The sequence below is a fragment of the Pinus tabuliformis genome, chromosome 4_1 (assembly GCF_031772625.1).
Source record: "Pinus tabuliformis cultivar Carrire ecotype Pingquan chromosome 4_1, CPIR1, whole genome shotgun sequence".
Lineage (NCBI taxonomy): Eukaryota > Viridiplantae > Streptophyta > Pinopsida > Pinales > Pinaceae > Pinus > Pinus tabuliformis.
This window is the reverse complement of record NC_142303.1, coordinates 68,227,243-68,243,293: the sequence shown is the minus strand read 5'-3', so window position 1 is coordinate 68,243,293 and position 16,051 is coordinate 68,227,243. Positions and strand designations below refer to the sequence as shown.

The 16,051-nt window shown below is 38.4% G+C and overlaps 1 protein-coding gene across 2 annotated transcripts; it reads left to right on the top strand.

Annotated features, from left to right (window-relative positions):
* The first annotated feature begins 946 nt into the window (after nt 1-946).
* LOC149174178 (glycerophosphodiester phosphodiesterase GDPDL6-like) lies at nt 947-15,668 on the top strand. 2 transcript variants are annotated; one of them, XM_089419205.1, is made up of 9 exons: nt 947-1,318; nt 11,360-11,656; nt 12,195-12,304; nt 12,489-12,990; nt 13,198-13,239; nt 13,393-13,713; nt 14,003-14,145; nt 14,262-14,742; nt 15,078-15,668. In XM_089419205.1, exons 1-9 carry the CDS (start codon nt 1,207-1,209, stop codon nt 15,383-15,385), a joined length of 2,316 nt encoding a protein of 771 aa, XP_089275331.1. In that variant the 5' UTR covers nt 947-1,206; the 3' UTR covers nt 15,386-15,668. The 2 variants fall into 2 exon arrangements, with proteins under 2 accessions (XP_089275331.1, XP_089275332.1); XM_089419206.1 differs by lacking the exon at nt 947-1,318 and adding an exon at nt 1,900-2,498.
* The last annotated feature ends 383 nt before the right edge of the window (nt 15,669-16,051 follow it).

Sequence of the window (16,051 nt, the reverse complement as noted above, 5' to 3'; positions counted from 1 at the left end):
AACACCATCCAAAACCATATAAACATATTTGGAAAATATTTAAATTTTATAATATAAAATTTAATATATTAAATATTTTTACTATAAATATGTACCAATATTAAAAAATATATGTTTATTAATTATATATTAAAATAAAAAATATTAATTTATATTAATATTTTTTTATACAATAATATTTTTAAAATATAAGATAAAGGTAGACCAATTTATTTCACAGTTTAATTTATAGATAAAATATACTATTTCACGGGAATGGCAAAATAATTTCAAGGAAAAAAGTGATTTTTTTTATATCGATTCAACACCCTGCCAATCGTGGAAAAAAAACATTTTATCAATAAATTAAAAAAATAAAAATAAATATAAATCGAAATTAAATATTATCAATAAATCTATTTAAATAATTTATATTTTTGATGTTGTATAAATATCTATTTATATAAGTAGCAGTGAAATTATAATTTTATATAATTTAAATTATATTTTTAAAGATTAAGTCATTACACATTTTGAAAAACCCTTAAAATATTTAAATTATACAATTTTAATAATATACAGAATTTTCAACTCAATGAACGTTGAAACTACGCGATTTTTAATGGGAGAACTTTTAAATGTGAACGTGTTTCGTTACCATACATAGTTGGTGTGGAGTTAACCGATCATCAAGGGATGGTGTTCGGACCCACATGGAACGGCGGGGAGAGAGGAGCATTCGTCTTCGGACACACATGGAAGAGCGAGGAGGAAGGAGCACGGAACACCACATAAGCCAGGCGTGCGCGGGAACTCCGCGTAAGAAGAATGGCTACGTCATCTTCGGACCGCAAAAACCGACTATCGTCCAGCCTGGCCACTCGCCGCGTCGGGACCCCACCCCTACCAAGCCCTTGCACCTCTTTTCAAACCCTTCCTTGTCTGAAAATGTCCCTATCAAAGTGGATGTGCTCACTCGTTTGGCTTCTGGACGGTCAGCATCCCCAGCTGGTATCTAATGCTACTCAGCTAAGCACTCGGAAACTCAATACGAATGCACCGTTGCTCTCATTCACAATAGATTCATTAAGAACAGTGGAGCAGAGCGGGGCGAAGCGGGAACGGACGACCTCCTACTCATACACTCTGTTTTTCTAGTTTCGTATATTAACTGTATCTCCAGCAATCTTTTTCTTGCCATTGTGCTATCTGCGCGTGCCATTATCCATGATGGCGCTGGATCAGCGCTCAACCGTGCTATTGATATCAATATTTGTACTCGTCTGCTTCACACATGGGATTTCTGCTCAGAGGTCTTCTGGTTGGAAAACTCTTAGCGGTCGGTGTTTCTTGCCCTTCTTTCTTCTTCTTTCTGTTATGGTTTCTGATTTATGTTATGTAACTAGATTTAATATATGCGAATGCTTCATCCAATCACGCTTGCCTTCCTTGGTTATGTTAGAGCATCAACTATCACGTGCTCATCTAAATCCAGTTCTGAGATGCGCCTCCAGGTTGCAGTGTTGAGGTTGGTCTTTTGGGTTTTTGCAGTTGGTACGTTGGCCGTTTGCACAAATTAAATATGTGCATCTTTGTGCCTGATAATCTTTAGGGATATATCAAACCTGGGTTCAGATGGGTTTTGGTAGTATCCATATTCAATATACCTAATCTAGCATTTAGATTCAATGCACAAACGCGCGAACATAAGCATGGTGGCTCACCCCACTCTCTCCACCTGCGCTGTAGAATGCTTTTGGGTTCACTAAATGTGCTAAGTCTATTAGTTGATGTTGGAATTCCGTTGAACATAGCAGCTTTCTTTAATCTCAAAATTAGTTTCTTGACCGCTGGAAGCATTCCTAAAATGATTGCCTGGACGAGGTTCTTTTTTACCCTAGGTTCTTTTTTATGCGATCCTCTAGTCAAACAGCCTATTGGATTTTCAGAAATATTTACAGAGGAACAACAAATGAGGTGAATTAGTCAGTCATAACCAACGGAATGGAATGTGTGTGCATAATGTTTTTTACCCACTCATGATCTGCATTGGATTTTATGTGAATTTCAGCTACAGTTAAGGGTGGATTTCTTGTGATAGTTACCCTGAACTAAGGTATAGCCGCTGAGGTTAAGGCATGTTCAATTCAATAGTGACTTCTTTGCAGTTTCGTCATGTATCGGTCGAGGGCATATCGGTGGGTTTTGCCGTCGGTTGGGCTTTGCTATAGCAGAAAATTAGTGGAAGTTCATCATGGCAAGCCCAGGTTCAATACTCAACATACTCTGTTTCTGGTTTGATCTGAGAAACCCTCAAGGGCCGCACTCCAGGAGTATCGGTTCCATTCCAGCTGGACAGTCGAAATAGAAAAAAACAGTTGGTGGGTTTTGTATTCTTTCTAGAATACAGGAGGTGCCTGCTAGCGTTGGAAGGAGCAATGCACACCGTTATAAAAGTGGTGCCTGGTATGAATAGGGCATGTAACACAGTGGTAGTGCATCCCAGCGACCAGGGGCAGGTACTGGGTTTATTTCCTATGTTACCAGAAACGGGACGGCAGCGAGGGTTTCTGGAAAAAAACGCACAAGAAACGGAACGGGACGGAAAACGCCGTTTTCTACGTCCGTTCTGGTCTTCATGGTCAGCACTCAGAATTTAACTTTCATTACCTGTTTGGGAGGTGGTTTGGGGTGTGTATCTTCAACAATGCACATTGAAGAATGTATAACGACGATTTGAGCGATTACACTAATATTCCCAGACAGGGAATCTGTAGTTTGATTGAAAGCACATAGTTTCATTGCACATGTCGCTTCAATTGCCAATTTGGACTTTTCCATTATCTCCCATTTTTCCAATGAAGCTATAGTTTTTATAACTCAAATAGCATAAATCAAGCTAAACTCTACACCCAACATCAATCCCACAAAGATTTTTAATGTTAGAAGTTACTAATTTGGAGCAGGCTATAATCCATTGTTATATCTCCCTGCATTGGAGCAGGTCATAAGAGTCCACTGTTGTATCTCCCTAGCATTCGGCCCGGGGTCTGGCCATACACACTAATCCATTATGGGTAAATCATAAATGGGATGATTACATTTTCAGCTATGTAAATGAATGTTTTTTTAGGTAAATGAATGTTTTGTTGTATGTTTTCTTTATATTTTCTTATTTTTTCTCTCTCCTCGTTTCTTGAATGCGAAACCTCTGAATTATGTTTCTCGTCTCGTTCTGGTTTCTCGTTTCGTTTCCCGTTTCTCGTTTCTGGTAACATAGAATTATTTCTAGCCTTTTCAGTTTTTAACAGGTGCTTGAGCAATTTACGAAGCCCTTGCAAAATGAGATCTATGGTGTTTTTCCAACATATCAGCTGCCAGCTGTTAGTTTGACAATGAATTAGTAAACTTAGGTAAATGTAAATAGACAGTTTTGTATACTGAATAAATCAGTTATGTAACGATAGTTGGGGATATAAAAAACATTCAAATGCCCATGATTCACGACGCGGAGAATCATTGTTAAATAAATTTCATTCAATTCAGTTTTGTGATTCAGTTTCTCGTCTTGGTCATTTCTTTTTTCTGTTTTTCCTCCCATTCTATCAACAATTGGTATCAGAGCTCGAGGGCCGAGCGATTGGGCGTAGGCGTGAAGACCCTGCGTAAATGGGCGTGATCTTTGCTGAGTAGAACGCTGAAAAAAGTCCAGACCTGCGTTGAGAAGAGTCCAAACCCTGAGCGTAAGGTAGAGTCCAAAACCTGAGCGTAAGGTATCTGATGCGTGCTCCTGCGTGAAGAAGAGTCCGAGCGTAAGGCTGTATCTACGTGCTGGCCGGTGGTGCTGGGCGTGTGGCTGAAGGGCTGTAATTGAAGGCCGAATCTTGCTGCGTGTATCAGAGACCAGTGAGGCGTGAAGGGCTCTGCTGCGTGCTGGCCGGTGGTGTTGGGCGTGTGGCTGAATCTACATGAGACCAGTGAGGCGTGAAGGGCTGTAATTGCTCTGCGTCAAGGCTGAATCTTGCTGCGTGTATCAGTGTGAGCCTGCGTGGAGGAAGGGTGGTCTGCAGTGGCTGCCAGAACCTCGTCGTGTTCGCTGCCAGTTGCTGCAAGTAGGATCTGCGTGCTGGATCCGGATATTATTTTTTTTTAAAAGGAAATTTTGTTTCAGAATTTTTTTTTTTGAATAAAGTGGTGAATGTGAGAAAGTCAGGAAAAAGAAGACAGTTTTTTTAAAGGAAAGAAGAACAAAAGTTTTTTTTTAAGGGTTTTCTTTGAGTTGGAAAAAAAACAAAGGTTTTTCTTTGAAAAAATTCAAGTTTTCTTTGAGTTGAAAAAAACAAAGGTTTTTCTCTGAAAAATTCAACAATTTTTTTTTTAAAGATTGACGTAGGGAGAGTTAAAACTTGGAAATCCTTTGTTGGCATTGGAAATTTTTTTGGAAGAAGAAAATTGAAATATTCTTTTTTAAAACCCTACACTGAAGATTGAAAGTCTTAGAAAATAGCCAAGATGTCAAATGCAAGATTCGAGGTGGAGAAATTCACCGGAAAGAGCAATTTTGCTCTTTGGAAACTGAAGGTTAAGAATCTGCTTGTGCAACAAGGGTTGCACAAGGCATTGGATGGGGTAACTAAGAAACCTACAACCATGACTACTTCAGACTGGGAGGACTTGGATGCCCGAGCTCTCAGTACCATCCGGTTATGCCTAGCGGATGAAGTTCTCTTCAACATTGTTGAAGAAACTACGGCGCCAGGATTGTGGGAAAAACTTGAAAACCTCTATATGACAAAATCATTAACCAACAGAATTTATCTGAAACGACAGTTATACAGTCTTCGAATGAAAGAAGGTTCAAATGTTGCAGAACATTTGAATGTTTTTAATACACTAATTTGTCAATTAACAGATATGGAAGTCAAGATACAGGAAGAAGATAAAGCCATAACCTTGCTGTGTTCTCTGCCTGAATCATGGAATCACTTCGTAACTTCAATCAGCGTCAGCTCTGCTGATTCTTTGAAGTTTGAATCAGTCGTGGGAGCTCTTCTGTCTGAAGAAGTACGAAGGAAACCCAGCACTGAAACAGCTGCATCAGAAGCCATGGTCGCTAGAGGACGCTCAAAGGAAAGAGGAGAAAAGCCAAGGGGATCTTCCAGGTCGAAATCAAAGGGCAAGAAGTGTAAGGCAAAGTGTTGGAACTGCGTAAAGTTGGACACTTGAAGAAGGACTGTTGGAAACGGAAGGAATCCGAAAACTCGAAGAACGAAGCGAATCAGGTCGATTCAGGTATGGTAGACGAAGTTTTATTTGCTGAAGAATTGTGTATGATAGATGAAACTTCACCTGAATGTAATGTCTCTCAGAGTTTTGATAGCTGGATGTTAGACTCTGGTGCTTCGCATCACATGTGCCCACATAGAAATTGGTTTACTTCGTATGAAAATGTAAACGGTAGTTCTGTGTTTATGGGTAACAATATGTCATGTCAGACTGTTGGGATGGGAGATATCAGGATTAAGATGTATGATAACACAATTAGGACATGTCAGACTGTTGGGATGGGAGATATCAGGATTAAGATGTATGATAACACAGTTAGGACATTAACTAGTGTACACAGTTAGGACATTAACTAGTGTTAGACATGTACCTGATTTGAAGAAAAATTTAATCTCTTTGGGAGTGTTAGATTCAGATGGTTATAAGTTTACAGGTCAGGATGGCGTCTTGAAAGTCTTCAAAGGTGCTCTTATGGTTATGAAGGCAGAAAAGGTCGGAAATCTTTACAGGTTAAAAGGAAGTACTCAGGTCGGTGAAGCAGCGGTTGCGTCAGAAAAGGAAGAAGCAGGTACTCGTCTGTGGCATCAGCGTTTGGGTCATATGAGCGAGAAAGGTCTTCACATATTGATGAAACGTAAATCTCTTCCCGGTCTGAAATCCTTGAATTTAGATTTCTGTAAACATTGTGTGTATGGAAAACAGTGTAAACAAAGATTTAAAGTTGGCAATCATAATAGTAAAGATGTTTTAGACTACATTCATTCTGATCTGTGGGGGCCTTCCCCTGTTATGTCATATGGAGGTGCATTGTATTTTTTAACGTTCATTGATGATTACTCTCGTAGAGTTTGGGTCTATATGCTAAAAAGGAAAGCTGATGTATTAAATGTCTTTAAACAATTTAAAGTAATGGTAGAGAAAAGAACAGGCAAATCTATTAAATGTCTAAGAACTGACAATGGTGGTGAGTTCACTTCTGTTGAATTTGAACAATACTGTAAGGATGAGGGCATTGTTAGACACAAAACTGCTGTTTATACTCCTCAGCAAAATGGTGTTGCTGAGCGTATGAATCGGACTCTTATGGAAAGAGCCAGAAGCATGATCAGCAATGCTAACTTGCAAAAGGAGTTGTGGGTAGAAGCAGTATCTACTGCTTGTTATTTAGTTAACAGATCACCTTCAGTAGCAATTGATTGTAAAATTCCTGAAGAAGTTTGGACAGGTCAGTCTTGTGACTATTCTCATTTGAGGATATTTGGCTGTGATGCTTATTCTCTTATTCCGAAAAATCAACGTTCAAAATTAGATCCAAAGTCGAAATGTTATGTCTTTGTTGGGTATGACTATGCAGTGAAAGGATATAGGTTGTGGGATCCTACATTGCGGAAGATAGTCATTAGTAGAGATGTAACATTTGATGAATCTTCTTTGTTAAAATCAAATGTTGAAAGAATTGAACAGGAACAGGTATGGCCGAGTCAACGAGTTCAGTTGGAGGCTAGATCTTTCGGTGATAGTCGAAAGGAAGGAGAGACTTCTGGAGACAAAGGTGTTGAAGACACAAAGGAAGCTGTTGAAGTTTCTGAACCAGTGCAAGTTTCTGAACCAGTTCAGCAACCAGTCGCTCTGAGAAGGTCTACAAGGGAAAGGAAAACTCCCAAAAGGTATGAAGATTCTGCTTCATCTGTTGCTTTGGTTACTGAAGATGGAGAACCTTCGTGTTATCAGGAAGCAGTAGATGATACAGATAGAGAGAAATGGAAAATGGCTATGGAAGAAGAAATGGACTCCTTAGCCAAGAACTATACTTGGGATCTTGTAGAGCTTCCTGAAGGGAGAAGTGTTGTTGGATGTAAATGGGTCTTCAAGCTGAAACGGAAAGTTGATGGGAGTATTGAAAGGTATAAGGCGCGACTGGTAGCAAAAGGGTATTCTCAGGTTGAAGTTAGATGTTAAAACAACTTTTCTACATGGTGATTTGAACGAAGAGATATATATGGAACAACTAGAAGGTTTTGTACGAGGTCGCAGCAGAAGATTAGTTTGCAAGCTCAGGAAATCATTGTATGGTCTGAGGCAGTCTCCCGGACAATGGTACAAGAAGTTTGATTCCTTAATGGTGAGCCAGAACTTTATAAGAAGTGAGTATGATCATTGTATGTACTTCAAAAGTCTCAATGGCATATTCATTATCTTAGCTTTGTATGTTGACGATATGCTTATTGCAAGCAAAAGCATGGAAGAGATCAACAGGTTAAAGGCTCAACTCTCTAGGACGTTTGATATGAAGGATCTTGGAGCAGCAAAACATATCTTGGGCATGGAGATACACAGAGACAAGAAAAATGGTAAGCTTTGGTTGTCACAACAGAAGTATGTGGAGAAGGTACTTGAAAAGTTCTCTATGAATAATGTGAAACCTGTTAATGTTCCTTTAGCTTCCCAGTTTAAGCTTTCTTCGGTTTTGAGTCCTAGAGATGATGAAGAAAAGCAGTATATGTCTCATGTACCATATGCAAATGCTGTAGGCAACTTAATGTATGCGATGGTATCTACAAGACCTGACATTTCACATGCAGTTGGAGTTGTCAGTAGGTTCATGGCAAATCCAGGTAAAGAACATTGGCAAGCAGTGAAATGGGTGCTTCGATATCTAAGAGGCACAAGTGATCATTGCATCGTCTTTAATGGTAGTGAAGGATCAGTGTGCGGATATGTAGATGCTGACTATGCAGGTGATTTGGACAAAAGAAGATCTACTACAGGTTACGTCTTTACTCTTGCAGGTGGAGCAATTAGTTGGATGTCAAAGCTTCAAGACATGGTTGCATTGTCCACTACCGAAGCTGAATATATAGCTGCTTCAGATGCTAGTAAAGAAGCAATCTGGTTAAAGGGTCTGCTCGATGAGATTGGAAGGACGCAAGAGAAAGTGAATGTACTTTGTGACAGTCAAAGCGCTATTCACTTGGCTACAAACCCTGCCTATCATAGCAGAACCAAGCACATTGATGTAAGGTATCATTTTCTGAGACATGTGACCGATGGCGGAAAAGTAGCTCTTAAAAAGGTCCATACACGAGAAAATTGTGCAGACATATTCACAAAGCCAGTTACAGTAGAGAAGCTGCGGTGGTGTTTAGCTTCTCTTGGCTTGCAGGAAAGATGATGAATGGGAAAATTGTTGTCAAGGTGGAGTTTGTTAGTTTGACAATGAATTAGTAAACTTAGGTAAATGTAAATAGACAATTTTGTATACCGAATAAATCAGTTATGTAATGATAGTTGGGGATATAAAAAACATTCAAATGCCCATGATTCACGACGCGGAGAATCATTGTTAAATAAATTTCATTCAATTCAGTTTTGTGATTCAGTTTCTCGTCTTGGTCATTTCTTTTTTCTGTTTTTCCTCCCATTCAATCAACACCAGCCAGTGTCAAAATTCCTAAATCTTTCATCTTGCCCCATACTCATCACTGCATGCTCTCATGCCTGGGTCTTACCTAAATTTAACACAATTCACGGTCAGTTTCACACAAATAACTGTTATGGATGAGAAGATAGTTCAGCTTTGGGCAATTGCCTCAGGTCAATCTTGTCAATCTTGACTGTTAGCATTAGTGTCTTTGTTTTAGATGAATCAAGTACAGTATCATCAGAGTCTGTCTGGAGGAATTCGGGAATTTCACTATTTTACTCTGAAATATTTTTCCTTCAAGTCAATAACAACTGTTAGCATGGATCTTTTTTTGATTTAACCAAATTGACTATCTCATCTTCAGAGGGCTGTTTGGAGGAATTTGGTAATTTCACTTGTCTTAGTGGAAAATCATTTTCTGTCATCGAGTTTCAGAGTGTCTTGGCTCTTGCTTTATTGTTTTAAGAAAGTTGCTTTGAGAAACATGTGCTCGGGGGTTGCATCACATGAACTTCCTTGCCGAAATCAGCTGGACCTTGGACCTGGCCTCATCCCTTCTGAAATGTTGACATTTGGGTGTTAGGTGGCTTAAAACTCCATCGATCTCACCGGTGAACCAAGGCCCTCTTGGCAGGCTCTTACTTTATTGATATAAAAAGTTAAAACCAGAGAAGTCAACTTAAGCCCTGTTTCACTGGACCATGATCGCATATTCGCCTGTTTTTTAAAACTATTTCCTTGCCCCCAAGTTTCATTGATCAGATGATTGGATCATATTGAGTACAGTGTTCTATTTGTTTTATTTTTCTCTAACACAAATCTTCCATTTATTTCTCTGCTAATTGGGAATTACTATATAGACAAGGAAATTTCGTGTAACATCCAGCAAGAGGAATTTCCATTTGTGGTTACTAGGTCAATGTATACTGATGTCAGAAAACACAAACAGATTTCCATTTCTGGCCACTAGGTAAATATATACAGATGTCATCTAAAGACAAATGGATGTCTGCCCCTTATGATGAATTTCATGGCACCTAATAGGACACTAAATATTTCAAGTCATGATGCTTGTTTTACACAAGCCGTTAAGAATACGTGTAACCCTAATCTTGTGGAACTTACTACGGTGACTGTTATGAGCATCTCAATAACAAGAAAATTTAAAAAACATAATGTGGATGGTCATATAGGACACAAAGTCAGAGAGTGTATGCGAGTGTAGGTGATTGGAAATTTGGAATCAAAGTCATTTAGAAGTTAGGGATTAAGAGCTTTGGGGTTGCAACTATTATAATGGTAATTTATACCCTGCTTTCTGTTGTATTAGAGTAGTAATTTATAGCCTGCTTCCTGTTGTGTTAGTGTAGTAATTTATACCCTGCTTTCGATTGTATTTACTATGTTCATGTTGTGCAGATTAAAAACATGGGAATCTAGACATTTTCAGTTAATAATACATGTAAAATTTAAATCATTTTAAGGTACATGAAAAGGAAAAATGCTAAAATGCTACAAAATGAGTCTCTGCTCAGAGGAAAATGGAGGATGTCAAGGACTGCTGGTGGTAGATGCCAAAGTCTGGTGAAGTGGCCGAGAGGCAGGCTCCCTGTCAGAGTCATCGATCTCTGCCAAGTTGCCGATGCCCTGATGGATGATGTTATCTGGAGAGTAACTGGGCCCAATGGGTCCTGGCTGCCTGATCCTGGGAGGAGCACAAGGGTGAGGAAGCCCAGCTCTGCTAACATCCATGGCTGTGGGGAAGAAATTGACATTGAAGTTCTTGCACTGTTAAAAAAATTCAATCTCTATATTTATAAGATATTTTAGGAATATATCACAAATTTTGCAGAACATCGTTCTCTTGATTCTATATTTGTTTGTGTTTTTATTATTGTACATTGGTAACATTATTGGTGGTCAATCATCTACTTTGGCAAATCGGTTTTTACTTTGATCATGAATCGAACTGCCATAATCTCTACCACAACTTGATTCCTACCTCACCCTGAAACCACAATACTTGATTCTTAGCATACAAATTATTTTTGTTGCTATTTGCACATTAGGACATCATGTTCAGTTTCTTTTGCTTCCTTTTCAATGACAGTCTAAAACCTGGATTTCAAGAGCTAAAGATTTTGTTAAAGACAACCATTACAATGAACTACAAATGAACGTTTCTGTGAATAGTCAATTGGCCATTATCCTCACCGCTAAAAATATCCGAGTATGAAATATGATCTCAGTTTCTTACAATATTTATTCCAATATATGGCAGCAAGTTCAACTGTTAGATCACAAATAATTTCTGGTTATGGCACCTGATTAATTTTTCAAGCTCAATATGTACTCTGTCTGTGATGCCTGAAACATATTTAGTTTTTCATTGTTTAAGGAGATAAGGTGCACCTGAGAGATTATTTTGAAGCACTTGTGAAGCCAGACTTATTTTTATTCATGTTGTTTTCATGTGCCTTGCTGCTCTATTTGTGAGATAACTGGTCCGTTTTTACTTTACAATATACATTTAAGTCATTTAGGAAGGTTCCTAAATGCTCTAAACTTCTAACGTTGCTCTTGAGGATGACACTTGTTTGACATTCCTGATGCCGGGAAGAACTAATCGAAGATTCTGACCGTTTTTCATTTTTTGCATCTATTGTGCAGGTAAAGCACCCCTGGTCATAGCTCGTGGTGGACTGTCGGGGCTTTTTCCTGACCATACCGAAGTTGCTTATGCAGCGGCAGTTAATAATAGCTTGTATGAAGCTGTAATGTTCTGTGACTTGCAGTTATCAAAGGACAGAGTAGGCATATGCCGGACTGATTTAAGATTGGACAACAGCACAACCATTAACTTCATTTTCCCTAATCAGAGCAAGTCTTATGTTGTCAATGGCAAAAGTGTATCTGGATACTTTTCTATTGACTACACCGCTGATATACTCCTCAACAATATTACAGGTGAAGTGAAAGGACAGAGCAGGTTATAATTTTGTTTTAGGACTGATAAAAACTTTTATGGCTGCTTGCTGTTCCATTTGTTCCATCGTATAAAATGCCTTTCTGCCATCGTATAAAATGCCTTTCTGCTTGATTACAAAGGTCTGACTGAACCTTTCACATGCTCCCCATTCTGAGTGGGTTGCCTGATAGTGCCTTTTATGGCTTGGTTCTTTATATATTCTTTTTGTCTTTCTGGCATAGGGGGAAAAACCCGAAGAACTACCTCTCTTATGAATGATGTGTCTGCATATCACCTAGATGCATTTGATGTTTCCCAGTACCAGTTCAAGAGACTACTACTTGCATGCAGTAATGCTATAGTTGTTTATAATATAATAAACAACAAATATGTAGCGTGATCTTTGATATCCAGAAAGCCAAATAGATATTATAGATGATGGAGATTAAAACTGGGGAATCGTTACTTTCACAGTAAATTTCTTGATTTTGTTGAATGTGGATAATTAAAAGAATCCCATTCTTCCATTTTTCGCAGCAATCCAGCCAATCCAATCCCGCCCTCTTCAATACGACGATCTATTTCCGTTGATTCCACCAGAAGCCATAAGTCAATTTCGCCCGGCTGCACTGTGGTTGAACGTACAGGTATAACTCTCTAATGTCCATATCTATTGTTCCATTTCAATTTGCTGTGGACTTGTGCCTTTTTTTTTAATCTAGAAAGTGAGATTCTTTAGTGGATATTTCATTTTGAATGATTTTTCTCGTGCTGTATTTTGTTTCTTTTCATGATCTTGTATACTTAAACTTTTCTTGATATATGTGGCAGTATTCAATGTTTTTTGAAAAGCACAAACTAAGCATGTCATCGGCTGTGATATCTCTATCAAAATCTGTGGTTCTGAACTACATTTCTTCAACGGAGGTTGGGTTTTTACAAGCCATCGCACCGCGTTTTAGAAGAACCAAGACAAAGTTAATACTGATGTTCCTTGGCAAAGAAGATGTGGACCCATCAACAAATCAAACATATGGTTCCCTTGTAAAAAATTTAACGTTTGTGAAGACATTTGCCGCTGGAATCATGGTTCCAAAGGATTACATTTGGCCTGTCAATTCAAATTTATATTTACAAGCGCCTACAAGTCTTGTACAAGATGCACACTCTGCAGGGCTGGAAATATATGCCTCTAATTTTGCCAATGATGAATATGGCATGAGCTACAATTATAGCTATGATCCAATAAGGGAATATCTTCAGTTTGTGGACAAGGATTTCGCAGTTGATGGCATCCTAACTGATTTCTCTGTAACGGCATCGGAGGCAATAGGTGTGTCTCTCTTGCTACCTAACCTCTACCAACTTGTATAATCCCTTACCCATGCAGGTCTATAATTCTTCTTATGTCTTTCAAGGCCAGAACGTTTTTATGGTAGTAAGTGTATACTGTATATCACTTTTTGCATAAATTGCTTTGACGATCAAGATTCTTAGAACTATAAACCAATTGGATTTCTGTGGATTAATAACAATACAGCTTGCTATGCTCAGAACAACGTCAGTACATCCGCCAAAGCAGGTGCACAGTTCACTTCATATCCTGTTTGACTGTTAGTCATTATTTACCCGTGCTTTCTATTTCTCTGATACAATTTCTAATGGAAATATTGAAAATGTAGAAGCACTGTACATGGACTGATAACAGTAAGTGTGCTTCAACTTGTGGTTACAGGTAAAACATCAATAATTTCTCACAACGGAGCTAGTGGTGATTACCCAGGTTGTACTGATATTGCCTATCAGGCTGCTATAAGCGATGGAGCTGACTACATTGATTGCTCTGTCCAAATAACAAAAGATGGTATTCCTATCTGTAGGGAATCACCAGACCTTACGATAGGAACAAATATCATATCGAATTCAGTGTTTTATCCAGCTCGCCTAAAAACCGTATCCGACATCAACAAAATGGTGTTGTTAGACCCATCTCCAAATGGCAAGCCAGGCATCTTCACGTTTGATCTCACCTGGAACGAAATTCAAGGCTTGAAGCGTAAGTCTGATCCAAGTTGGCAGAATCAGTCGAAATAATATAAAAATCTCTACCTCGGTCACCTGTTAATTTCCGAAGTTTCAAAAGAGTAATCATTTGAAATGTTCTTCAAATGATCGTACATAGTTGAACTTCTCCCTCTTTTCATCAATAATAATTAAGAATTTTAACTTTGTTAAAACAGAACAGGTTCATGGAGTTAAATTCTTGCACAATATGTCTTCATTTTGTTTCAATTTCATTGGGCAACTTATGTAATACAGTAATATGAATTTCTTGGACTGTGCAGCTAGCATTTTCAGCCCCTTTTCTGAAGGTTTCGGTCTTCAAAGGAATCCAGCAGAAGCTAGTGCCGGGAAATACATGAATTTGACTGCTTTTTTGGATTTTGCGCAGAGTCAAAAAAATGTTCGTGTCATCATCAACATACAGGTAAGGTTCTTCAATCGGATTAGTAATCTGAAGAGTTACATTTAAAATGGCCCATGAAATAAATGTCAACAGTATATACTATAAACTGTATCTTGTTTTTTTGCCTTTTTTCACAGAATGTGCGAGCTGTAGCATTGGCAAGGAACCTTAGTATTGTAGAGCCCGTTATTTCAGCTATGAATAAGAGTGGTTACAACAACATGACCGATAGGATCATGATACAATCTGATGACAGTGCCGTGCTAATGAAGTTCAAGCAACTTACAAAATTTAAGCTTGTCTATGCTGTGGAGGAAACTTCTGTCGATATTCCAGATTCTACCATTAAGGAGATCAAAGCATTTTCTGATGCTGTAGTAATAAGGAGGGATACGGTTTTCCCGTCTTCTTCATTTTATCTTTTAGGGGTCACAGATACCGTCGAGCGAATGCACAATTACAATATGTCAGTTTTCATCTTTCTTCTCAGAAATGAATTTGCTGCGCTAGCCTTTGACTATATTGCAGATCCAACATTGGAAATCCACTCCTACGTAAGTCTCGCAAAGGTAGATGGGCTTATCACAGATTTTCCAGCAACGGCAAGTGCATATATGGGTAAGATTCATTGTTTAATTTTCTAATGTACTGGTTGAAGTAAACACTTTTACCCCATCGATTAAAGAATGGCGTTGCTTTCATTTTTTTGTTTAGTGCTCGAAAGTAATTTTTTTTTTCCCAAAATTCGAATTTAAAAAACAGTGAGTTTGTTGGGCTGTGAAATGATATATTAATCTTTCATTCAATCTTTTTGATTTGTGGTCAAATGGTTTAGTATGAATTTTTGCAGCATGTTGATATCATTGGTTGTTGAGTTTTGGCATCGTTCAACAGATTTCCTTCACTATTGTTTCATTGTTTCTAATGTTCTAAGCACTTTTGATGAATTGCAGGTAATGCTTGTCTTGGTCGTCGGAGAGGAACTCAGTATCCAATGTACCTCTCTGTCCCTGGATCAATAGAAGAAGCCTTGCCACCAACAAGCATGCCACCTGCCCTGGCACCAGCTCCAGTGCTTTCATCAGTTGCAGAGTCTCCGTTGCCAAATGTTGCCGAAGCTTCTGCTCCACCGACAGTCTCTTCACCACCCAGTGTGCCAGCAGCATCTCCAACCAAACCCAGTAACGCCTGTTGTTCTAGGCACTCTTTGTCTGCATCCCTTCTAATAGGACTTTTTATGTTATTCTTGTATAATAATTGAGAAGGCTTCTCGTATACCATTCTTTTGTACCAACATTTTATAAATGCTCCACCATTGATTGGGTCTGTAGAGATTTTGATGTCTCGAGAGAGTTTGAGTATCATATTTGCAGAGAGATGCAGTATTCAATAATTGATTTTATTTGTTACAAGCTGTATTTTAGATTAAAGAAACTGATAGATAAATGTGTTCCTGTTCGAAGTACTTGTGCAAAACATGGACTCGTTATACAGTACAGTTACTGTAGAATAAAATTACTGCACTAACCTGCATTTGATTAGAATGTTTATGTGAAATAATGGGATGATTGTGAGTCAAAAGCTCGAGACTTATTATGTTTGGCACTAATGCATAATATAAAAGGCATGTCCACTCCACCTTTATTGCTAAATCAACAGATGATATCAAGGGTGTTCTTAGGTTTGTAATGTACGTGGCTAATCCTTTGTTCAGCTTGTCTACTTTCTGGATACAAGTAGTGGTTGCTAAGGCCTACCTATTCACCAAACACTGAGTTCATAGTTCTGAGGATCTATACAAATATGATTTGATTGTTTAACCACGTGTTTCTTTCTTGCTTCAGGTCTCCTGTTTCTTTTTCTTGCCTATGCTTGTACTTTTAATAAAGTATTTTGCCCCTCATATCTGTTGTGAGGTTCCCTGCAA

Bases quoted from the DNA above. Each gene is read 5' to 3' on its own strand.
- LOC149174178 (XM_089419205.1), top strand. From the start codon at position 1,207: ATGATGGCGCTGGATCAGCGCTCAACCGTGCTATTGATATCAATATTT. The intron at 12,991-13,197 runs GTGTGTCTCTCT...ATAACAATACAG, and splicing joins AACGGCATCGGAGGCAATAG to CTTGCTATGCTCAGAACAAC. The intron at 13,240-13,392 runs GTGCACAGTTCA...TTGTGGTTACAG, and splicing joins CAGTACATCCGCCAAAGCAG to GTAAAACATCAATAATTTCT.